We start from the raw sequence: 25,559 nt of genomic DNA on the forward strand, positions 1-25,559 counted from the left end.
GGAAAGAGAAATGGAATCTTCTCTAATTAATTAATAGAAAAACCTTTCTTTGAATGAACACGCATACCTTTAGGTCATTGTGTATATTATTACTGTTCTTGTATATGTTTTTGTGTATTGTACACTGTTTTCTGCATGCTTATGATAGATCACTAGTTAATATCACTTTAGCTGCATCATGTTTAGTCTCTATCGGTTCGTCTTCGGATGATCTAATTGAGAGTGAATATTACGTCGATACCTATGCAACATATTAGTGTCCTAAGAATCTTTAGAAGTTTGTGCATTAACCCAGGCGAATTACCATGTTCAGAGACAGAGTCATAAAAATTTCCCTCCAAAAATCCAGGACTCTATTGGGTATTTGACACCCCAGAGGTGTGACCTCTATAGCAGACAAAGCTCCCACTTCAGAGATGCCCGGAGTCTGCGGTTTTGTCAGATCCTAAGAGGATGTGAGCTAGAATTTTTCTGACCCTCTAAGTTTTTGTGCCAGGCCTTTGTGGCCTTGTCTTTCCATTCAACCAAGCTCCTTGGACCTCAGCATGATCTCTTTCTTAGCTCTTTTCCATTCAAAACTTGGAAGAACATTTCTACCTGAGAACATTTTTGGAATTCATCACTCTTCAACCCGGAAGAACGTGATCGGGAGTCCAAAACTTTGAAACCATTAAGACTTTCATCTGAGACTGCATTCCGGACACTCGACCCGAATGCAGTGCAAGTATAACATTTAACTAAACTAAACGGGTTTAGTATAAGTTATAGACCCCGTTATAAACGGCACTGATCAATTGATGGCAGTTTAATTCTGCGACAGTTATTACTGTCCGCCGATATAAATAATTGTAAATTAATCATAATTAATCGTAATTATTTATATACAATTCCCTTTTGAGCTTATAAATTGTTACAGATCAGAACATTGTGCGTCACATTTAGTACTTGTGTATTTAAATGTTTGAAACCTAAAATAAACATCACGTGGTTGAAAATACGGAAAAGCGGTGAGCGCTCCCCGCTTGTCATATATCACAACTTTTCAGTATTTTCAACCACGTGATGTTTTTTTTTTTTAGGTTTCAAACATTTAAATACACAAGTACTAAATATACTCTATCTATAGAAGCAGTAACTATAAAATTTACTCTTTAGGGTCAGTTTACATGTTTTAAATCTGACAGGCTCTGATAACCAGTTTGTAAAAAACGTAGAATTTTTATCATATGTAAAAGTAAAACATCTTGTGTAATTTTAAACGTTGTATCCTTCAGTTTATTTGCTTGTAACTCTCGTAGAACTGTTTTTGCCATGAAAATAGCCTCAGAAGCTGACATAGGCATTCAAATCTGTATTACTATTTTCCAGTTTGTGAATATTTTGAATAAAAAGGGAAAACATAAATAAAACCAATACATCGGTCATATACCGATACATATTGTGGATGCGGTGTGTCATGTGACAAACTCGAAATACTCACACAGGGAACTCCGCTAGAATATTTAAACACTATTCTATTTTAAATATCTTTAATATTGCGTAAGATCAGTTGAGGAAATGAAAATACTATTTGTACTGTTTTATTTAAAAAAAAAATTATAATAAAGGAGAATCTGAAGAGAATAATGAAAATTACAACTCTAAAACATCCAGACACATTACAGTAATGATAATTTAGAGAAAATGTGCTTAAAGTTTGATATTTTGTTTGTTTTTTCCAGGAAATTTTGGGGATCGATATTTTGGCACAGATGCGCCTCCAGACTGGAGCGATGATGACATGGATGAGCCCAGTTGCTGACAGGTGTCAGATCATCTCACCCGCTCAGAATGATGAAGCCAATCTGATAATCACGCTGGATATTTGTACATTATAAAATATTTTTATACTCTTTGGCACTCCCCAAACAAAGTTTTTATTTGTGAAGTTTTTTTTTATGTGATTTATTTAATAATATTTACAGTACTGTCGTCTGAAGTGTGTAGTGTTTGATGCTGAAGGCTGCATCACGTGCAGTTGATTTATTGCCTTGCATGTTTGCTGCCACTTTTGGAATCTGATGTTTATTATTTTTGGCACGTGTATGCCTTGTCATGGCAAACAGCGTGCCATTTTTATTATTGTACTCGGTTTCATGCAGCAGTCAAGCTTTCAGAGAGTAAAGTAAGACTCAAAGCGCTGCCTTGCTACACTTAGACAGTGAATTTCTTTGAAGGACCACTTCATCGGAAAAATGTGTGGGCGTTGCTTTTTAATCTTTGCTTTCTCTCTCGCTTTACCTGCAGATGGCTGCTGACCAAACCACACGCTGTTAACAATTACACTTTCACAAATGAGCACTGCATTCTGTACAACTTAAACTTTTTTTTTTTACAATTTTCAGCAAAGATTTTGACAGTTTTAGATCAGATGTCGAGCTCAATTTAAGGGTTTCTCTATCTATTCATCATACATAAACATGAAGGAGCAGCTCCTGTTAAATGTAGATATGATCTATTGTACTGTAGATCATCTGTAATCAGCAGCCATTCGTTTTTAGGAAAAATTTCACTCAATAACCTACTTTTTTCTCTTTTTTTTCTTTTTTTTTTGGACCCACAAAAGTGCAGCATGTTGCATCTGTCCAGTGAGTCTATAGCTGTCTTTACCATATATGGCTGACATCTGCTTGATGTTCGCAGTCGCGTCGAGAACATACAAGAACAAAACTAGCCCACAGGAACTGTTTGTGTTTGGCCTGAAATTCAAGCCAATGAGCGTTGCGCTTGCTCTTCTTATGGATGTCGCGTTGATATCTCTGTTTTATCGTTTTTACCCAACTGAGCACTTTGAGAAAGTACCTAGCCTGAAGAAATTAGTTCATCATTGAAATATGTGATTGTGTTTTATTTGTTTGATTTATGCTGACTCGCAATAGACAATCAAAAAAAAAAATGCTGCACTGCAATATACAAAAAGTTGTCTTTTTAATGTTTGATATAAAATGTGAACAATATTCTATTAATATGGGAGCACTGAGATCTGCAGTGATGATGTCAAGGCCTAGTGGATGTATCTACTGTGACTTTTGTCCTACAACAGGGATAATAGTCTAGATTTATTTAGCTATTTATTTAATTGCATTGTCATTGCACACATTCTGAAATACTTGATTCTGATTGGTCAGTCTGATATTTTGTGTAAAGACTGCTACACTGTATAATTGATGTTATACATAACAGTGACTTGTATCCATACCTTGCATAATAAAAATAAAAAAGAAACTAGTACTATTGTTGAGCAAGGACGCATTACGTTGAACAAAAGTGATGTTAAAATCCATCAAATAATCCTGAAAACAATGTGTAAGCAGAACAACGGTTTTCAGTATTTGAAGAAATGTTTCTTGAGCACCAAGTATATTAGAATGATTTCTGAAGGATCATGTGACACTGAAGACTGGAGTAATGATGCCAAAAATTTAGCTTTGCATCACAGTAATAAATTACATCTGAAAATATATTAAAGTGGAAAACAGTTCATTTAACTTATATTACAAGTCTTTACTGTATTTTTGATCAAATAAATGCAGCTTTGCTGAGCATAAGTGACTTCTTTCAAAAAGTCATCAACCCCAGACTTTTGTATGGTCGTACAGTGTTTCTTTTCAGCTGTAACTCTTACGGCCATTTGCTCTTCTATACCTTGCTTGTCTTTCGAGGACATAAATTAAATGTCATGTCTGAGAATTTCACATCAATGAATTTTCCATTCAAGAGATGTGAAGAGAAGAATGTGCTAGACTGTTTTATGGAACTTTTATTCTTTTTTTTAATGCTTTTTGTAACAGCGGGATTAAAACTCATTCATGTTTCAAACACACAGGAAGGATGCTGTGGTTGTCCTCTTGATATGGAAACTAACCTAGCAATCTTTCATTAGTTTCCATAATTAATCCACTCTGATATATGATAGTCAACACTATAATAATACCCTTCTCACTGCATTCTACACTAAAAGATCTCCTTACCTTTTAGTTCATCACACAACATGTAATTAATGTATAAAAGAGCTTCTGCGAAGCATTGCTTCTACAAACTGAGAACATTTGTATTTTTTAATGTAAGTGACTAATATAGCTTTTGGTTAATATGACTCATCGTTATAATCAGCCTGGTTAAAATTAACAAGCGGAGGCACTAAGTTACTATTTAGCCATGTTTAAAACTAACTGCAAACCAAATTTTCATTTCAGAAAAGCTATAATTTTGCTCTTCCTCTCTCATAAAACAATCCCCATGTCATATAAGGCATTTCAAAAAGGGAGCGGTTGAGATGAATGAAACATGCTCTAGTGGCCCTCAATATTGAGATGTCATGGAAAGTTTACCACAAGCTTGTTCATAGTCACAAACAGGAAGGAGGTGCTTTGCTCATGTGTGGCAGCTCTACAGCATCTCCAGCAGCTCGCGAGGGCCCTGCAGGTCACAGCACTGGAGGGAGCGAGTGTGTGAGCATCAGCCCGACGGTCCGGCTTCTCTGCTGCTTCAAGAGAGGGCTTCAGCGCATACTTTGAAGGCCTCAAAGTCCTCTGTCAGTGTGGAGTGAAGAGGAGCGAATTAACGTCTGTGAAGGTAAGGCAGAGGTGAGAGTTTTGCATAGCTGCGTGTACCAGCCCACAATGAATGCCAAATTAAACGTACAGTGAGAAATCCAGGACTTTTTGGAGTCTGAAATACACCTGAGATGATGTTTGTGCAGATATATTTAGGTTTATAGTTTTTGACAAGGTCAACCGATGCATCTGTGAATAAATTCGTAAGATTTCATGATTTTGAACATCATCCTGGCATCAAAAGTGATGGTAGGAGCAAGGTTTTATGGGTTTTTTGATACAGACAGATCTTCGAGAGATATGGGGGGTTAAAGCCGTGGGATGGTGTTGTTCTGTAAAGCCACGAGGCCATTATAGTCAGACACAGCTGAGCTGATCGTCTCTTAAGTGGCTGTAATATAATAATTGCATCTGATTAAACTCGTTGGTTTTGCTTCATAATAATGAATGATTCATATTTTTATGTATGTAGCTATTAAGATGTTATGGATGTTGTAAGGTAAAGGTTTCAGTGGCCCTTTCCAACTGGAAAGGCGCGAAAGTTGCTTGATATACTATAGCATACAGTACAGCATGACAGATATTGTAAGGGCAGCCAAATTTAGAATAAAATGTGTAAAATCATTTACTGAGTCTATTTATTTATTTAAATGTAACAAATTTTCTTTAAAAAAAAAAAAAAAAATTTATGTAGGCGATATATTATGTACTTTTTATGGGAGACATTTCTATAAGATTTCTTAAGATTTGGTCGGTGTGTTTTTGTAAACATGATGTTGAGTGTTTAAAGTTTAATTCATGTACCTGTAATGACCACAGTCTGAAAATTGTGGAAATCATGCTCATATTATAGTTTTCAGAATTTCAGATTGGATTGGATTTATTTTTACATAGCGGTCAAATGAAATAGTAGATATTTAGTAACTTTTCCAAGCATGGTTTAAAATCTGATTTTCTGTGCTTCTTCATCTATTTTTTTTTTTTTTTATCATTCTACATTTTCATATTTGTGTAACTGTCCATGCTTTTCCTGTATTCACGAAAGCAAGAAAATGTGCTATTATTTTCTTCTAATCATTGAAATGGATACAATTTAAATTTACAAATTCCAAATTTTTTGGAAGGTCTAGATTTTGCTTCTTTTTTTTTTTTTGATTTTTTTTTTCTCTCTTTTTTGAATTTATTTATTTTTTTTTTTTTAAATGATGCAAGTAATCTGTGATCAGTGTGATCTGGCCATCCTGGATGAGCAGTGCTTTCGAGGACTGTCCAACCTGAGAATGCTTGAGTTTTGGTCAATCTCAGGTTCGTCAGCCCATGAAAAACTGTCTCGCTGAAACCCACACGGATGAACCAGTGGTCCTCCAAACCACCTTAATGCCGCATCACACCGTAACCAGAGTGAAAGCAAAATCACTGTACTTCTATGCATGGCATGTATTGTTAGTGTTAAATTTCCAGATTTTATTTGTTCATTTATTTGTTTATTCATTGAGTTAAAAGACTATTCAATGCTATGACTTTTTTAAAACTATTTTTATAATAACATGTAACTTTACAGATTCACAAGATGTTGTATTTTTTGGATTTAAAAAAAAACCCAATGAATTAATAAATGTGTAAAAAAAAATGTAGGTGCAAATGAAAGTCATTTGGTAAAACAGATCAATTCAGTGTCACAAAATGTTCAGTAAATGTATTTATTTACAGACCATAGATATATTGTGCAAATGCGCAAGCACTGGTTGGCACAACATTAAAAGGATTTATTTTATTTTAAACTAAACAAATACCACTCAATGCGCATACCCTTATAATAATACATTTTTGATTAATATTTTAAGTGGTTTCATTTCAAACATTTCTGAACTGGTGATTTCTGGTTTTTAAATCGTTTTAAGGACCTAATGTATATTTTATAAGGATCTCATGTTATATGTGCTATCTGTCTGTCTGTGTGTGTGTGTGTGTGTGTGTGTGTGTGTGTGTGTGTGTAGGTACTGTACATGTTCACATCTGCTATGAATAGTGAGTTATTTTACAGTGTGCCAACCAACCCCAAGACCAATGTGCCAATCATGCTCACATAAACTATTTTCATAAATGATCTCAGATAGCTAGCATTATTTGGTACCAAAATTCTTTCTTTCTCTGCATTATTTTTTATTTATGTATTGTTATTAGGATTGATTTGTGTTGTTCTCCATAGATGTCATTGACGGATTTTGATCTTTTAATGTCTTGTGTCAATCAAGAGGGAAATCATGCAATTATGAACCAAATGGATAACCCGTACACCCCCCCCCCCCCCAACTCTTCTTACATCTTGCCTGAAATGTGTAAATAAGACATAATCTGTTACATATCTGTGCTGTACTGTAAATACATCCACATATTTTATTTGATTCAGTGTGTTAAGTATGGTGTAATGCTTCTCAAACACCCCTTATCGACAACATTTCTGCTCAAATCCTTATTTGTGACTTAAGGCCACACAGTCTTAACAGCGATCGGTGTCACAATCTGATAAAGAACAAGAGAAAGCCACTTAGACTGGGTCACTGGGTCAAAGGATTTAAACCTTTAACAAAAGACCAGAGCGGTGAAACAGCAATCCAGCTGATGCATGTCCCCTAACCAAGCTTAATTAAAAGAGCTTTCCGAATGCTTTAAAATGCTTAATGGTATAGTTTTATGCACATTTTCCCAAGCATTAACCTTAAGTCCCAAAGTCTGTTCAGTGTCATTCCTAGAATCAAAGATAAAGCTGTTTTGCACACATGAAGGGTGTGGAGACAAACTTAGGTCTTCAGAGGGTTTTATAGTCTGTTAACTCAGGTAACAGTTTGCAGATAAAGCAGAAGTTTGGAGCACATGTGCTGCATCTGTTCTGCTGTCTCTTGTTCGTGGAACACACACCTAAACCTCATGCACCACTAGAGGGACCATCATCCATGTGTGATGATACGAACTCATGCTAACCTGTGAAGAGCACTGCTCAGATGACATTCACCAGCATTTAAGCTGTCATATTGAGTTTCTACAAAAAAAAAAAAAACTACATATATAAGAGAAAATAATATGTTTCTGGTTGAGGTTTTGCAATGTAGTCAACTCTGTATAAAACACTTGTGTGTATGAGACTAATTTAGTGAAATTTAATCCTCAATTTCTGAACTCGGCAAGTTACAATACACTAACCCTAAAATACAAAGTTTGTAATTTTATAAGTGAATTAAGAAATTAATTTGTCTCTTCATGAAACTTTTTTTTAAGTGAAGTGGCATACGGCCAAGTATGGTGACCCATACTAAGAATTCATGCTCTGCATTTAACCCATCCAACGTGCACACACACAGCAGTGAACACACACACACACACCGTGAACACACACCCGGAGCAGTGAACACACACCGTGAACACACACCCGGAGCAGTGAACACACACACACCGTGAACACACACCCGGAGCAGTGAACACACACACCGTGCACACACACACAGCAGTGAACACACTCACACCGTGAACACACACCCGGAGCAGCACGATTCCATTTGAGGATGTCCCCAAAAAGGTTTGTTCAACTTATAAGAAAATGTGCACATTTTCAGCAGTTTTAGCTTAGCAGAAACTCACATTATACAAAGCAAATATTGTCAGCATGTGAATTTGGATAATTAGTATTTTAATTAGCCGTATGTAAAACAATAGAAGTCTGTGGTATGTCCCTGTTTAGATAGCCAGAAAGACCTTATATTCATCTCACAACAATACCAACATCACTGAGGCAGTACTGATATGCAAATGCATTTTATTTATAAAATTATTTATGCCAGTGGTTCTTAAAGTTTAGGACGCCACATCTTGTTTAAATATACCATGTTGATGATAGACGAGAGAACAAGCAGCCTAAGGTTTGTGTGAGGTTTCTTCTGCGCCTCTGTGTGGTGCTCTCTGTGCTGAACTCGACCCAGAGTCGAATGGTGGAAGACAAGATTTTAAGGGAATATAGGTAAGTTACAGTATATTTTTCACATGCAAAAATAGAATGAATTCAGAAGGCTTAACAAACACAAATTATATGGACTTTTATGAGGTATTTGGAGATACAAATAGCCCACCATCGTTGCATTTCACAGAAGAAACCATTTTTGGAGAGACACATGAGAGTGAGTAAAGGACGGTTTTATTTTGGGCCACTTTTATTTTACATTGCTTAACATATGTTATATTTAAAGTAGGACATATATTTATACTTAAAAACTGAAACATAGCCTATGTCATACTTTAAAATATGTATATTTTTTGGTCAACACAGAAATGATACAAGATACAAAAAACAATAATATAGTTCATTATGTATTATACATATTTACATAATATACATACACAATACACACACACACACACACACACACACATATATATATATATATATATATATATATGTGTGTGTGTGTGTGTGCACCTGGTATTCATCACGTCCTGGGGACCAAATGTCCCCACAAGGATAGTAATACCAGTAAATCTTAATCTTGTGGGGACATTTTTTGGTCCCCATGAGGAAACAAGCTTATAAATCATACAGCATAAAGTTTTTTTGAAAATCTAAAAATGCAGCATGTTTCCTGTGAGGGCTAAGTTTAGGTGTAGGGTTGGTGTAGGGCAATAGCACATACAGATTGTACAGTATAAAAACCATTACGCCTATGGGATGTCCCCATAAAACATGGAAACCCAACATGTGTGTGTGTGTGTGTGTGTGTGTGTGTGTGTGTGTGTGTCAAATGATTAATTGACATCCAAAATAAAAGTGTGTGTGTGTGAAAAAACAGAATATTTTATATATATATATAATATTCTGTTTTTTCACACACACACACACACACACACACACACACACACACACACACACACACACACACACACACAAGGAATCCTACAGGTTTTAATGACATGAGTATATGGATTATTGTTTATTTTGGGGTGTACTATTCCTTTAAGACCTGAACTAAAATGCTAAACATATACATACATAAATACATACATACATATACATACATACAAATAAATAAATAAATAGATCATGATTAATTTATTCCTTAAGAGATAGCATCACCGATATCAGTTTTATTTAACTTCGACTTTGGTTATGTGATACTGTTTTAAATAGGCTGACAGTCTGTGAAACTTTTGTGGAATGAGATAAAAAAGTACTGAGTTTTAAATAAAGACGGAGCCCTGTACATGACGTGCAGGGAAAAAAAAAATTATGTGTGAGCATGACATAATAATTGAGTTATTATATCATGCTCACGATTTCCGTAAAACGAGGGAGCGAATTTTGATGTTTTGAGCACGATTTATAATTTTTTTCTGCATGACATGTATGCGGCTCCCATAATTAAGCCATAAGATACCAGGTGCATATTGTATATAATTATCTAACTAATGAAATATTAACGAATAATATGTGTCAGGTGGATCTATAGACTATAGAGGATATGAAAAGCAGTGTAGATCCTCTTTGAGTTCATGTCGTTTAACAATAGGCTTTATCCTCAAGGGAAGAACCCTACATGAGCGTCTGTGTGTGTGTGTGTGTGTGTGTGTGTGTGTGAAGGGTTGGGTCTGTGCAGCTCATCATAATGTGTTTAGGGTTAAAAGATATTTGGGTAAGAGGTCTGTTACTAAAGTGTATACTTTGGCTTAAGAGAAAGATGAAGGTCCATGTGTGTGTGTGGGTGGAAGGTTAAACACCATCTGGATAGATGCGTTTGAGAGATCATGCATGTTTGTGTGTGTGTGTGTGTGTGTGTGTGTACATAGGCTCTGTGCATAACAGTGACCAACATCTCTACTTCTCTTTCTTCACTTCTCTGAGCGCCACAAACGGCTTCCACAAACCCAGATTGAGGGGAAGAGATGGCCAATGAGGCTTTTGTTCTCTGATTTTGAAGGTCTTTCCACCAACTCTTTTCATCTTACCTCTCTGCATGCTTTCACATGAAGGCAAAAGGTGCTCTGCGTCTCAAAAGGATTTTTAGGTCATGGGTGCCTCTTCATGACAGGCCTTGTCTGATTTCACATCCTTCTCCCTGATGAGAGAAAGAGCGTTTTGTGTTATAAGGGCAGCTGTTAAAGTTTCTGTCTGTCATGAACGGCTGGAACATGAGCTGCTGATGAACCAAAAGCGTGCACAAGTGGCAGTGTAACTGTTGAGTAAAATAGATTTGTGTTGCATGTGTTTAGAGCACATTGGGTTTAAAAGGCTCTCAGTGGAAAAAAGACCCTTTTCATTTCATTTTCTCAGTATATGAATATAGCAAACAAAACACCTTTTCTAAATGCCTGTAGTTACAATGAACTGTTAAATTTCCTGGTCATCATGTACAGTGACAAAACACTGAATTTGAAGTAATTTGATTCAATATTTACCCATAATTGAATCCCTGAAATTTTCACATATAGACAACCATTCAAAGGTTTGGGGTCAGTAAGATTTAAAAAAATAAATAAATACTTTTATTCAGCAAGGATGCATTCAATTAATCAAAGTGAAGTACAGTAAAACCATTTATAGTGTTACAAAAGTAACATTATAACATGTTTATGTCAAATATATTCTGTTCTTTTGAACTTTATATTCATCAGAATCCTGAAAAAACAATTCTGTTTCCACAAAAATAAAAACTGTTTTTAACTTTGATAATAACAATAAATGTTTCATGATAATCAAATCAGCATATCAGAATGATTTCTGAAGGATCATGTGACACTGAAGACTGGAGTAATGATGCTGAAAAATTCAGCTTTATATCACAGGAATAAATTACATTTTCAAATGTATATTTAAATAGAAATAGAACATAATTTCACAGTATTACTGTGAAATTATATTTTCTTTTACAGGCTATTACAGGCCCCAAACTTTTGAATAGTCATGTACAGTCAAATATTTTCAGTTTTGTTAAAGATGACTGCAGTGTAGTAAATGTGTAAGTGTGAATTCCTGAACAGCAATCATTTTTAATAGATGTGCAAAATTGGCTTTTGACTCCTCCAGTCCCAATAGAGTCTGATTTGGGAAATATAGCTGTATTAATATTTTAGCTAGCAGAATAACACAGAAATTCAGGGCTTAAGTATTAATGCAATTAATTTACTGAAATGTTATTTAAAATTCTTCATATATCAGAAGCATTTGCATATGGTGGCAAATTAGGCCCTCTCAATATTGCCTAAACCAAACTGGGGTCCAGGGTGACCACAAATGAATGTTGGGTGTGTGGTGGGAAATGTGAGAGAATAGAGTTTTAGGTCTAGGTATTACGATTATATCAATCTATTGACAGTTTAAATATTTTGGCTATACAGGCATTCATGGAAAACTTAAGTGCAGCTCAGGAACAAAAACTGATCTGTAAAGCACATTACAAGGTACATGTAAACCATTTTGCACTTGTTTGCATCTGTTCTTTAGACTCGAGTCCAAATATCATAAAATTTGCACATAATTTAACTTTTATTGTTTTAGTTTATAAAGGGAAGGATTTGAGTCTCAGTCCTAAAACTCTTGCAGGGGTTATAAGCACATATGCAGATGATTTCAGGACTTAGACTAACCCTAATTTTCAGGTTGATTATCTTTGGTGGGGGACCAAATAGGAAGCTGCAATTTTGTTACAGATACTAGTTCTCTATGGCAGCATTTGGCTTAAAAATAACGAGTTTGAGATTCAGTGGCTACATATCTACTGTATAGGGCTTGTAGAAAGCCTGCTTTATTCTTGTGCTTTGAGAAATGAACAGATGTAATATAAGCATAATAATGAATAACAAATTAACAATATTTTTACAGTAATTATGATATACAGAAGCTCATGCTTGTCAGTGAGGTCACAACCTCAGGGCTTGAAACCACTATAGGGCCTCAATTATTTATATTACATTATATTAACATAATCTAAATTAATATGCTAAAATAAACACTAATAATTAATATGAACAAAATTAAAGGACATTATGTTTTATTTTATGTATTTTATCACAACCTAATGTAAATATCAGACTACATAGAAGGACCTTTGAATATTGTTTTGGACAGATGGGGACATTTACATCATTTAAACTTTTTAATTTTACATAATCTTAAAATTAATTTAAGTCTCAATGTTCTCAATGTGAACTATATACTTAGACACCCTCTAAAATGATTTAGGAATTGAATTATGAGCTGACCCTAAAAGAGGAATCCTGAGCAAACTTAATCATTACATTTGCACTTAAGGAACAAGAACGTACAAAATGTTTCTGTATGTACCTTATATGTGCAGCCTTTTGTTTACAGCCAATAATAAATCATTAGCTGTAGGCCATGACACAGACAGCCGCTGTAGTCAATAAAATAAAAACAACAAAAATAGTGCTTTTTTAATAAAAAATAAATACAAATAAAAAACAAATAATGATTAAAAAATTATCAAGAAGCCTTTTTTTTTTTTTTTTTTACAAAGGAAAGCAGCACTAATTTTTCCTAATTATATTTTCTGCATTGTCGCTGGAGTAGACCCTTAAACAGTATCGAAATTGTCACATGCACACACACAAAACACAACATTATCAATCTGACATAAGCCAAGTGGGAGGTAAATCTGTGTTCACATAACTAAATTACGCTAAATATCTTCTGCTCTCATGAAATCCATTTTTGACTCAGTTTTGCAGTGTGTTAGAACAGTTGTGCTCGGCTAAGCCATTAAGACATAAACACACTGTGTCTTACAGTCACTGAGCTGACTAGAGGCAGGATGCATCCCATAATGCATTGCCTAGAATCTCCCAAAAGTCTCAGATGAAGCCATCAGGGGTTGTGGGTCTTGGATAGGTAGTCAAGAAGGGTCACGACCTCCTCTCTCCCTCTCAGTCCCTCCCTCGCTCGCTCACTCCTGTTCTTCTTCCATTGTTTGACCCACTTTCTCTGTGTCTGAGCTGACTGCTCAAAGAGACTGTATTGATTAGGATTTCTATTTGCTTCTCCCTCTCAGCATTCTTTCTCTCGGTTTCTTTCTTGCTCCCCTGTGAGATGTGGTGCTCATTTCTGAAGGTTTTTTATATATAACGGGATGAGACAGCTGCGTCTATATCTTTCTCCCTATTCTCCTTAAGTGTTGCTCTCAGTTCCTTGCAACTTCTTCATTTAACACTGCTCTCTCTTCTTTTTGAAGAATTTGCTGGGCATGAGTAGTCTAGTCAACGCGTGTAAAATGTGATAAGTTGAGGAACTGAGGATCAGAAGTTGTTATATTGTGTATGATTTTTTTTATGTGTTTGATTTCATCATACATGACATGATTTCTTCATATATATATCACTCTTAAAAATAAAGGTTCCTTATTGGCATCAATGGTTCCACAAAGAACCTTTACCATCCATGGAACCTTTTCATTCCACTATGAAAGTTTCTTTACAGTGGAAAAGGAATTCTTTAGATGATTAAAATGTTCTTCACACTAAGAAAAAAAATGCTTCTTTTAAGAACTGTTTACTGAAAGGTTCTTTGGGGAACCAAAACTGGCTCTTCTATGGCATCGCTGTGAAAACCCCCTTTTGGAACCTTTATTTTAAAGAGTGTATATATATAAATATATATATATATATATATATATATATATACAGTGCCCTCCAAAAGTATTGGAACAGTAAAGACAAAATTGCTCTGTTGGCTGTGGAGTCAAGACATTTACAAATATGATTAAAAGATGAATATGAGACAACACTACAGAACATCACATTTTATTATTGGGTGATTCAACACATAGATGTGTTACCAGCTAAGAAGTTCAGCACTTTTAGAGTTTCATCCCTCTATCTGATGTGAGCATAAGTATTGGAGCAGTTGCCTCACAGGTCTTTCTAAGTGATCAGCTGTGTCCTGTTGCATAAATTCTTCAGATATTAAAAGCAGGGAATGTGTCGTATCAGTTATATCCATTACTTCTGTATTCTGAATCCTGCATTCGATGATGACACACACAAACCAGGATGAAGATGAGGGAGCTGGCTTTGAGAGAAAAACAAGCAATTTGGATGCTAAAAGAAAAGAGGAAGTCAGTTAGAGCTATAGCAAAAACAAAGGGCATGGATAAATCAAGAGTTTGGAAACCACCAGCGACACCAGCAACCAACAACTACCTGATCGGCTGAGAAAACAACAGTAGTTGATGACAGACACATCATAAAAGCTGTGAAAATGAACCCTAAAAGACGTGTCTGTAAAAACACCAACAACTTCCAGAAAGCTGGGGTGATGCTCTGACAATCTACTGTCCTCAGGAGACTTTGACACAGAATTACAGATGCTACACAGCAAGATGCAAACCTCTGACCAGCACCGACAATAGAAAGGCAAGACTAGAGTTTGCAAAAAAGCACAAAGGTGAGCCAGAAGAGTTTTGGAACTGTGTTTATGGACCGATGAGACAAAGATGAACCTTTATATAAGTTTTGGGAAAGCAAAAATGTGGAGAAAAAAGGGAACTGCAATGATCCCAAGCATACAGCCTCATCTGTAAAGCATGGTGGAGGTGGTGTCATGGCATGGGCATGCATGGCTGTCTCTGGAACAGGCCCTCTCAACTTTACTGATGACTTAATATATGATGACAGTAGCAGAATGAATTTGGAAGGGTACAAAACCATCTTGCCTACCAATATTCAAGAAAATGCCACCAGATTCATTGGGAATTGCTTCATATTGCATCAGGACAATGACCCAAAACACCCTGCCAGTTCAGTCAAGGAATTTATGAGGGCAAAGAAATGGAAAGTCTTAGATTGCCCAAGTCAATCTCCAGATTTAAATCCGATTGAACATGAATTTTACCAGCTGGAGAGGAAAGGCAGAAACTCCCCAAAACAAGCAATAATTGGGATTGGCTGCATTAAAGGCTGGGAAAAGTATTTCAAAGGATGAGACCAAGAGTCTGGTGATCTCTATGGGTCACATACTCACTGCTGTGATTGTACGCAAGGGATCTGCAACTAAATAATAGTTTTTAATCTTTTATATCTGCCTTATGTTCAACTGTCCCAATACTTATGCTCACATCAATGAGTGGGATGAACTCTAAAAGTGCTATTCTTTTTATTTGGTAAAACATGTATGTGTTGAAACGGCTAATAATAAAATGTGACATTCTGTAGTTTTGTCTCATATTCATCTTTTAATCATATTTGCAAATGTCTTGACTTCACAGCCAACAGAGCAATTTTTTCTTTTCTGTTCCAATACTTATGGAGGGCATATACATATACATACATATATGTGAATAAATCATGTCATATATATGAAACCTCTCTCTATATATAGAATTGTACTCAAATACGCAAAAGTTTATATTTCGCTTGCAGAAGATTTATTTTTTTAATTTTAAGAATTAAGAGGGTCATAAAAACTGTGTTTTTGTTTGTTTTTAATTCACAAAACAGAATAAAAACTTTTTCCGAAAAATTATTAATCACAAATATTAAATACAGATTTCTGGACTTGTTTTCAACATTGATAATAAAAAGAAATGCTTCCTGAGCAGCAAATCAGCATATCAGAATTATTTCTGAAGGATCATGTGACACTGAAGACTGGAGCAATGATGCTGAAAATTCAGCTTTGATTACAGGAATAAATTAGATTTTAATATATATTACAGTTATTTTAAATTGTAATATTATTTCACAATTTTACTTTTTTACTGTATTTCTGATCAAATAAATGCTGCCTTGGTGAGCATTAGAGGCTTAAAAAAATAACATTCCTATGTCATTTCTTACCTATTGTTGTGCACTATGTTGTCTTTAAACACATTCATGGGAGTTTTTCTGAGTTCTTGGGAGAGAGAGAGGAAGTAGGGGGAATGAGTAGAGGTGAGAAAATAAATGAAAAACTAAATTAGAGGAGTTGGTCAGGCAAGAAAGGGAGGGATGGATAGAGGAACTGAGAAATGGAGAGATGGGGGAGGAGTGACCTAATGAGGGAGTGTTTGCGTCTTCATCTGCATGAGTTTGCTGAGAGGACAAGACAAAGACATGTTGTTCTGTGTGTGTGTGTCTGTGTGCCTGTTTATGTTTCTGTGAGGGTGTATCAGATCATTGGTGTGCCTGGTTTATACTCGAATTTAAAATCCCTAATAAACACTGCGTTCTGTATTAAGTCTTTGTTGTGTAACTGGTCCCTCACTATGTGCTATAGACATGAATAATACCTCAAAACATGCTGCTTCTGTGACCTTTTCAAGTGAATTTTCACCTGACGTATGATAAAATGTGTGAAAAATCATGCATCCAAAGTAGTGTACAGCTCTATACACTGTGAATTTACACTTGGGTAGTCTGGCGTAGAACATATTAATTTCAGAAGGGTATGTCATCGCAATTGGAGTACCTAAATGTTTGTTACTTCATAGAAGCTTGTTCTGTTTTAAAATATATATTTCTGACACATCTGCCGTTTATAATACTCGATGCATTTTTCCCAGACTTATGTGTAAGTTCCACCCACGGAATTCCACGAAAAGCACCACACATATAACTACAATGCCTGTCGTTTATAATATTCCCTGTCCATCCTGTGTTTGTTTATTCAATATTTTGGCTAAATGAAATGTGCTTTCAGTCATCAATGGGAGTGTTGTACTCTGGGCTCCATTTAGAATGTTTATGTTTCAGTGCGTTCAATGGAATTCCACAAATTTTCCCTCAGAATCAGTACTGTAAATATGAACATAGCCTCTAGGTTCTGTCCTGGGCTATCTTTATTTTGGTGTGTGAGCAGATTTTGTGTAGATGATGCTGAAACTCCTCTTGTGTGTCTTGATCAGTGGCCCTACCCTTCAATTATGTTCTTTCCCTCCCTCTGTTTCTCTCTATCGCTGTTCCCCCTTAACTCCTCCTTTCCTGACCTCACTTTTCTCTCTAACCGCAAAACAGGCCGGACGGATAGAGAATCCCACGCCTTCCCATGATGCCTCTCCCTTTGCGTCCTTTAACCCATTCCATCCTGTGGGAGTTTTGAAATTATTAGGGTGGGTCTTCTTACACAAGACATGGGGCTTAAATCTCTCATCGTTACAAACACACACACACACACATGCAGCCCAGCTGGATTGTCAATTTGACCCCGTAAGGTGTGTAATCTGTCACTCTGACGCCTTCACTCTGGATCCTGTCTTCATTAGTTTCAAGAAACACACTGCCAGACAAAAATACATATATTCCCAAATTAACAAATATTAATTTAATTTATTAAATATAATTAATTTGTATTTAATAATTATTTCATAATTTATTTGAATTATTATTCTTTTTCTCTCTCTCTCTTTTTGTGATGGTTGCCTGTGTAAAACACCCCTGTTGTTATGGGCATTGCATTTGCTGAGGTGTTCTGTGAGATTTTTAACGTTAACGATAACGTTGCTAAAGTGGTTGCTATGGTATTCCGGGTGGTTGCTAAGTGGTTGCTTACTAGCCCAAGTCCAAACAGCCCATCCACAAGTTTCTATAATAATCTGATCCCTATATGTAAGTCTATGGAGTTACAAAAAAATCCAATCGCTTAGAAATGTAACTCGCCTCTTCTCGACATGTTGCACAATTTCTTTTATGTCCTTGGCACAAACATGAGTTGCATACCAAGGTTACTTACTGTTAAGGCCTGAACCACAAACAATAAATGCAGCTTGAGTGATCGAATGGAATTCAAGCGTAGTTCAGGCAGAACACTAATCGCTATCCTATCAGCTGACGCTCAGCTGATCAATTACTCCACCTGCTCCTAATCAACAGCTGTATTTAAGATCACTGAACGCATGCTCTTCAGTCTGTCTCACAGACATGTGCACCCACCTCCACCCCCAGCAACTCCCTATCAGTAGATTCTTAGAACGACCACGACTGATTCCCTCTTGTTTTGTAATCATTGTGTATCTGCATATGTGTGTAGCTAAGAAATATATGGTTATTGACAGGCGGGGGGATTCATGCCTTAAGGATGTATATTAAACATCTAGTATGGCAGCGAACTCCTTAAAGCCTAGGTTTTCGCCAAATTCAAGAATTGCCAATAAACGTATTTTCAAAAGTGGTCCTGACTGAACTGTATATTAAAGGGTTAGTTCACACTAAAATGAAAATTCTATCATCATTTACTCACAGTCATGTCATTCAAAACCTATATGAATTGAATTTTTTGCTATCGCCATGGAAATAAATGGCTACCAGCAACTCTTTGGTTACCAACATTCTTCAAAACATTTTCCTTTGTGCTCAACAGAAGAAAGAAATTTGTACAAATCTGGAACACTTTGACGGTGAGTAAATGATGCCATTATTTACAAATTTGGGTGAACTATCCTTTTACTTTGACAGTGTTTTAATGCCACGCTAAAATAAATAAATTAATTTAAAAACAAAAGTGAACAGTACGAGACAAAAATCATATTTTTTAACAAAAAAGTCATAGCATTATGATATTAAAGTCATAGTATTTTGAGAATAAAGTTATAATTATGAGAATAAAGTCATAGCAATGAGATTAAAGTTGTAATATTTTGAGAATAAAGTTGTAGCAATATGAAATTAAAGTCATATGAGAATATAGTCATAATATTTTGAGAATTAAGTCAAAATTACGAGAATAGTCGTAGGTTGCTACGTTTTGAGAAATGAAGTAATAGCATTTGAGAATAAAGTAACAGAAATATGAATAAAGAATAAAGTTTTAAAAAAAATGTATCATAATATTTTGAGTATAAAGTAGTTTATTGCATTAAGAAATAATTAATGTGACAATTCACATTAATTGAATACAAATGCTGAATGGACTTTTATTTACAATCATTTCCCATGTATAAAATCTTTAGAAAGTTTGTATTGCTGTTTTTAATATTAAAACATTAGGAATTGAAAAATCGACACCACAGATGTTATTTGTGGAGTAGGTGGTGAAAAATTCACATTAATTATTCATGCAATATTCTACTTTTTTCTCAAAATACTGCTGCTTAATTAATCTTGTATTGCTGTGACATTATTCTCAAAATTCTATGACTTTAATCTCATAATATTACTTTATTCTTAAAATACAATGACTTTACTCTCAGAACATTTTTTATTTTGAATTTTACGTGGCACTAAAATGCCATCGTACTTTACACACCAGTGCACGATAACATTGTTTATAAGTGTACACTTTAGTTTTGTCATCTGCTCCTTTAAATGCTCAATCTCTTTAAAGAAGGGGTGGATTCTGATTGGCTGTCAATGTGTTTATCTCTCATTAGCTGGAAAACAGTCATTCTGAAAGTGTGGACTTCCTTATTCTCATAGAATTAGAACAGTTTCTACTTTTATACTTTATAGTTAGCGTTATAGTTTTGGCCTTGGTGTGCAAAGGACTTTTTAGAGGTTTGTTCAGATCTCTGCTCAGCAGCCTTAATGTAAGTATGAGCAAGAGCAGTAATGATTCTTTGATTAGCCAACACCACTAATCACGTCTTCAAACTCTCGAACACATTCACAGCCTAAGAACGGTCACTCCCTGCTGAGGCTCCATGTATCTGCCCTTCTGACACACATCATCCTCCACTGAGCGCATACCCACATACAGCATCTGCACATGCCCCTACCCTTTCAACCCACGCTGTGTGCTCTCTCTTTTTCTCTTTCTTCCTCTCATGTTAGTAAGCTGCTTAAACACCTACCAGCAGTGACATCACAGGCTCTGGTGCCAGCTACTTTCCAATACATTTCCCTCAGTGCAGGAGGGAAGGAGGAAGAAAAGGACCAAGATACAAAAAGCGAGAGTGGTTATCGGTTCTTTCTGCACTCGTGTGTTTTCTTCTCTCGCGGCAGAGGCTGGGGGCCTGTCCTCTCACATTAACCGCTGCTCAGACACACACAGGCCTCCACCTCGCTAGTGTGGAAACAGATCGTCAGCCTCTGAGACGATTATGACAGAGAAATGCAAAAAAACCAATGCTCCCCAATAGATGAACAGCTTGAGAAGAGGAGGAGTAGGCTGTGAGCGAGTGGAAGTGGAGGAAGAAAGAAAGAAGTCATATTTCATCCTTAAATATAAAGAAATATGATGTGAATTGTGCGAATCCTGTTAAAACCATTGTTTTTAAGTGTGACATTTTTATAACTAGGAACCCTGCAATATATTAATTCCTGTAATGACAAAAATATTAAAATAATTAATTGCCTTGCAAAGTATTTTACATCATGCCATTACAGTAATTTTAACATCATTGAGAAGCATTGAAAGTAATGATACCCAGGTTTTAAAAAAAAGTACACTTCTGTAATGTACTTAAAGTGCTCTATTTTCACGCACAAATTTTATACTTAATATACTCGGAAAATTATTTTTTAGTAAACCTAAGATCAACTATGTGTACTCAAATAAATTACAAAATTAGTGCGCGCGAAAATAGAGCACTTTAAGTAGCTACATTATGGAAGTGTACTTTTTAACCTGGGTAAACATCCAGTCACAATCACATTTTGGATCTTGCCTTTATTACTTTCTCTTTACAAACAGCCACAAACAATTAATAGTAATTATAATTTTATGGATTTAGTTAATTGTATATATTATACTTAAATTATTTTTTTTAAGAATAATTTTTTTTATTTGATACAATTATTTTAATTATTATTTTTCTTATCTTTTTTTTTTCCTCCTGAAGTGACGCTTTTTCTTTCATCTGTTAAACAGAAAAGACGAGATTTTGAAGAATGTTGGTAACCAAAAATATTGTCATGGGTTCGATTCCCAGTGGAAGCAAGAGCTGATAAAATGTAAAAACTGTAACTTGAATGCAATGTAAGTCGTCTGCTAAATGCATAAATGTAAACAATATTCTTCAAAATATCTTCTTTTGTGTTCAACAGAAGACAGAAACGTATTCAGGTTTGCCTAAAGTGGTTGCTAGTGTGATTTTTAATTTTATCATCCAAAAATCAGACAAAAATTGCAATTCCAGTTGCTTAGAATTATAATAACACACCACTTCTCATCAAGTCACATGGTTTGAGGCTTCTTTCATGTCCCTAGCACAAACGTGGGTTACATCCAGACACATTCAAATTTAGGGTGAAACATGATCTAGACTTGACTTATTAGTGAGTTCACCCATACAGGAAATGAGTGAAGCAATGAGGAAGAAAGCGAGAGGGGAATTATGAAGACAGTTGGACATGACAGGGGTGGCAGTGGATGTTGACATTTGTTTGGAGAAGCTCTTAACAGCTACATCATGTCACAAAGGTGTTTCCCTGTCAATTACACGTTCATGTTGGCAAAAAAAAAAGGTCATGTCTGAAAGTATTTCTGGGATTTTACTGACATCAGTTCCTCTTGTGTTTTACCCATAAATGTTTTCTACATGAAACCACACTGTAAAATCTTCAAAAACTCCTGGAAAATACAAATAGTGCTGTGTAGATCCTGGAATACATTTGTATTGTCTAATGAAAGAATACACAATGCATTGATTTCCTGCGTAGCGCACACACAAACACACACATTTATTGGTGTATAATGTAATGTAGTTCCCGTGCAGCCCAAAGCCGATGACCTGAGCACCCTCATGGCCGAGCGCTGCCCCTTCCCTGAGAGGTCAGGGGTAATTTGTTCTGGTGTGGGAGTGTGTCACGGCCCCTAAAGGTCAGGGAAGGTCAAATTAAATGACTTGCTGCTCTGTTAAAGCAGGAGGCAATGCTGAGGATTAACCCTTTCCTCCCCCTCACTCAACACACGCAGCTCTCACTGGATCTGCAAACCACTCGTGAGGGTGTAAAGGCTGAGATAGCTGTGAAGAGCAACATGGAGCTCAAAAATGCTTTTATATTTTAGACATTTCTCTCGGTAAAATTCGTTTTTTTATTAGATTAGTATTTTATATATTTATATATTTTATATAATTATTCGGTTATTAGAGTAACTGTAGGTTTAGTATTATTATGATTATTTTAATTACATTTATATTTTTATGAAATACACTACAGGTCAAAGGTTTAGAATATTGTTGTTGTTGTTGCAAGAAGCTCACCAAGACTAGATTCTAGAAATATTGGGGGGTTAAAAATACAGTAAAAACTCTAATATTGTGAAATAATATTACAAATTAAAACAATTGTATTCTACTTGATTATATTTTAATATGTATTTCATTCTTGGGATGACAAAGCTGAATTTTCAGCAGCCATTACTCCATTTAGAAATCATTCTAATATTTATATAATTGATGTGATTATTCAGTTATTAGAAGTTTTATATTATTATAATTATTTTAAATACATTTATATTTTTTATGATATACACTGTAGATCAGTAGTTCTGAACAATTATGTTTTTTTATGTTTTTGAAAGAAGGTCATCAGTGCTGCATTTCAAAATATTTGCAAAACAAAATACAGTAAAAAAAATAGTAATAGTGAAATCTTATTACAAATTAAAATAATTGTTTTCTCCTTAAACTGTATTTTATTCTTGTAATGACAAAGCTGCATTTTCAGCAGCCATTACTCCATTCAAAAATTATTTTAATATTATTATTATATATCTAATATTCTTGTGAAAAATTCAGGAGCCACCATCTCAGGAATAAATTTAAATTTTAAAACAGAGAAGATTTTGTAATAATATTTTCCAATATTACTATTTTAATTTTAGATATATTAAGGAATTGGAAAGGCCTTTTCTCTCGGCATGAAAGATTGAAGGAAGGGTTTTAGTATTTCAAAAGAAAAAAGGGGGAGAGATGTCCTGGAAGCATCATTAAAACAAGCAGTATAGATTTCCAACCTGGAGAGCTGTATCAGGAGGGTGACCTCTGCAACAAGATGATGTTTTTGCTTCGGGGCAAGAGAAGGTCGTTTGTACTCTAATACTCCCCCCTACAAGTACAGAGCGAGTAAATGAGATATAAGCCGGGGAGAGAGACAAGAGTTAGGGAACAGTGGTCTGGCTAGCTTTCGTTTTTATGTTTCAAAAACACTGACACTGAACGAGAGAAATGGAAAGAAAAGATAGGAGCTTGTTAAAGCTAAACAGGAGGCGAGCCTTCAGTCTATGTGCGTGTAAGCTGGGGAAGGTCATCTCTGGCTGCAAAGAAGCGAGCAGAAAAGAAACAAGGGAGCAGGAGAGAGAGAGAGGGGGCCTTGAGTGATTTCTGAGGCGGGCAGGGGCAGAGGCGGTGGGCAGCGAGGGGGGTGGTTAGTGATGGTCAGCCAAGGCCATTCGGTGCTACAAAAGAAATGAGAGAAGAAGAGGAAATGGAGTGGGCGGAGTGGGAAGAGAGAGGAGAGAAGCCCAAGTTCAGTCCAGCTCGCAGCACAGTCCATCTCTAACATGAAGGGCTCTAACTGCAGTAAAAACCTTGTTTTAACTCAGCGAGTCTAGGGCACTTTGTATACTTGGTTCGATTGTTTGGTCTGAACAGTTTGGTTACACCTCCTTCCCCCTGTGGGGCTTATTTCAAATTTTAAGTGTTCGGTTCCAAAATCCTTGGCTACATTTGTGTCCTACATGAGCACCGCCGTGAGTATTAATGTTTATTAAACCAACTCTAGACAGGAGGGTGCCAGCTTACTTGTGACTCTTGTTGTTTTACAACCAAAACATGCACAGATTGAGCCTTGCGTCTGTTCATGTGGACTGGTTAAAATGCAATAATGTTGGTAAGGGGAGTTTCTATAGAATCCAGAACTACTAGGTGCCACATTTGGTTTGAAATTTACTTCGGAGCCATTAAAAAAGTATGTTCTATATAGTATGAATATAGGTAGCATGAATGGAATTTGGATGCACTATATCCGCCTTGTTGTTAAGGTTATGTGACCTACCAGGGTCAGTTTGTCCCTTCAATGCCATTTGCAACAACTCCCGTCCCTGTGAGTGTCTGAAAGTTAAATGAAAACAGATACTGTTTAATTCCACATACATTTGAATGTAACGCTATTGTTTCTTTGAGTACTGAGGTTTGTTAGCACTTCAGTAACACAAAAACACAATAATCATCTAAAACTGATCAGCAGCAAGTATATTGTCGGCATACTTTTGCAGATAATTGCTGTGTCCAAATATGCCTACTTCCATATTATATAGACTAGGGATGGTAAGATTCACCGATGCGCATAAGGGGCATTGGCATAAAAGTTAAAATAAAATAAAAAATATTGGATACAAGTTGGCATTTGTATTGCGATGCATTGTTTCTTACATATTTGCATCGGCAAAAAACTGTTTATGTACAATTATAAGTCAATGCGATATACTTTTATTATTTAGAAAGTGACAAATAATTTATATGTAAATTGATTTCTCCTCGCTAAACTGTTTCTTAAGCGTGTTCTCTCATCACCGCTGCTGCTACGTGAATATGACACATCATAAAACTGGAGATTGAGGCGTGTCCTGAGAGACAATTTTCCATTGCATCGTATTGCATTGAATCGCATTGAATCACATTGTGTTGAATCAAAACGAAATTGGATCGCACTGCATCATAACAGGGGTATTACGTATTGTATCGTATCGCATCGGTAGCTGCTTCATATGTATCTTTAATGTATCATATCGTAGGCTATGCATCGAGATGCATATCACATCGGCCTCGATGCACATCCCTAATATAGACCTTATACCAGAGAAACAAGTGTGCAGCCATCTTTAGAATTCTATCAGAGCTGCCACAAAAACAGAGGTTCAATATCATCACTGTTGAAGAGGAATTAGCTGGTGAAGTGGGTTTACTTATTGTAGAGTTAACCAAAGTTATCATGTGCATTATAATATGAATGTCATAACAAATTTAAGTAGACCGGGAAGATTTTAAAATGAGTGGTTTCGTTCAAGCTTACCTTCATGCTGTGGAAATACAAATTGGAAGATAGAAGACAATA

The 25,559-nt window shown here is 35.7% G+C and overlaps 1 protein-coding gene across 4 annotated transcripts in view; it reads left to right on the forward strand.

Moving 5' to 3' along the window:
* The window catches only part of LOC306860318 (uridine-cytidine kinase-like 1), a gene marked incomplete at its 5' end in the record, with an annotated part of 48,439 nt that extends 44,821 nt beyond the window's left edge, over nucleotides 1-3,618 (forward strand). For 3 of the 4 annotated variants that reach the window (XM_079401955.1, XM_079401957.1, XM_079401956.1), the window contains one exon: nucleotides 1,722-3,616. In XM_079401955.1, the coding sequence (XP_079258081.1) occupies nucleotides 1,722-1,801 (80 nt within the window). In that variant the 3' untranslated portion in view covers nucleotides 1,802-3,616. Of the gene's footprint in view, nucleotides 1-1,721 lie in introns of all 4 variants that reach the window. The other variant, XM_079401958.1, reaches the window with a different exon arrangement.
* Between the last annotated feature and the right edge of the window lie 21,941 nt (nucleotides 3,619-25,559).

The sequence above is a fragment of the Barbus barbus genome (genome assembly GCF_936440315.1).
Source record: "Barbus barbus genome assembly, chromosome: 41".
Lineage (NCBI taxonomy): Eukaryota > Metazoa > Chordata > Actinopteri > Cypriniformes > Cyprinidae > Barbus > Barbus barbus.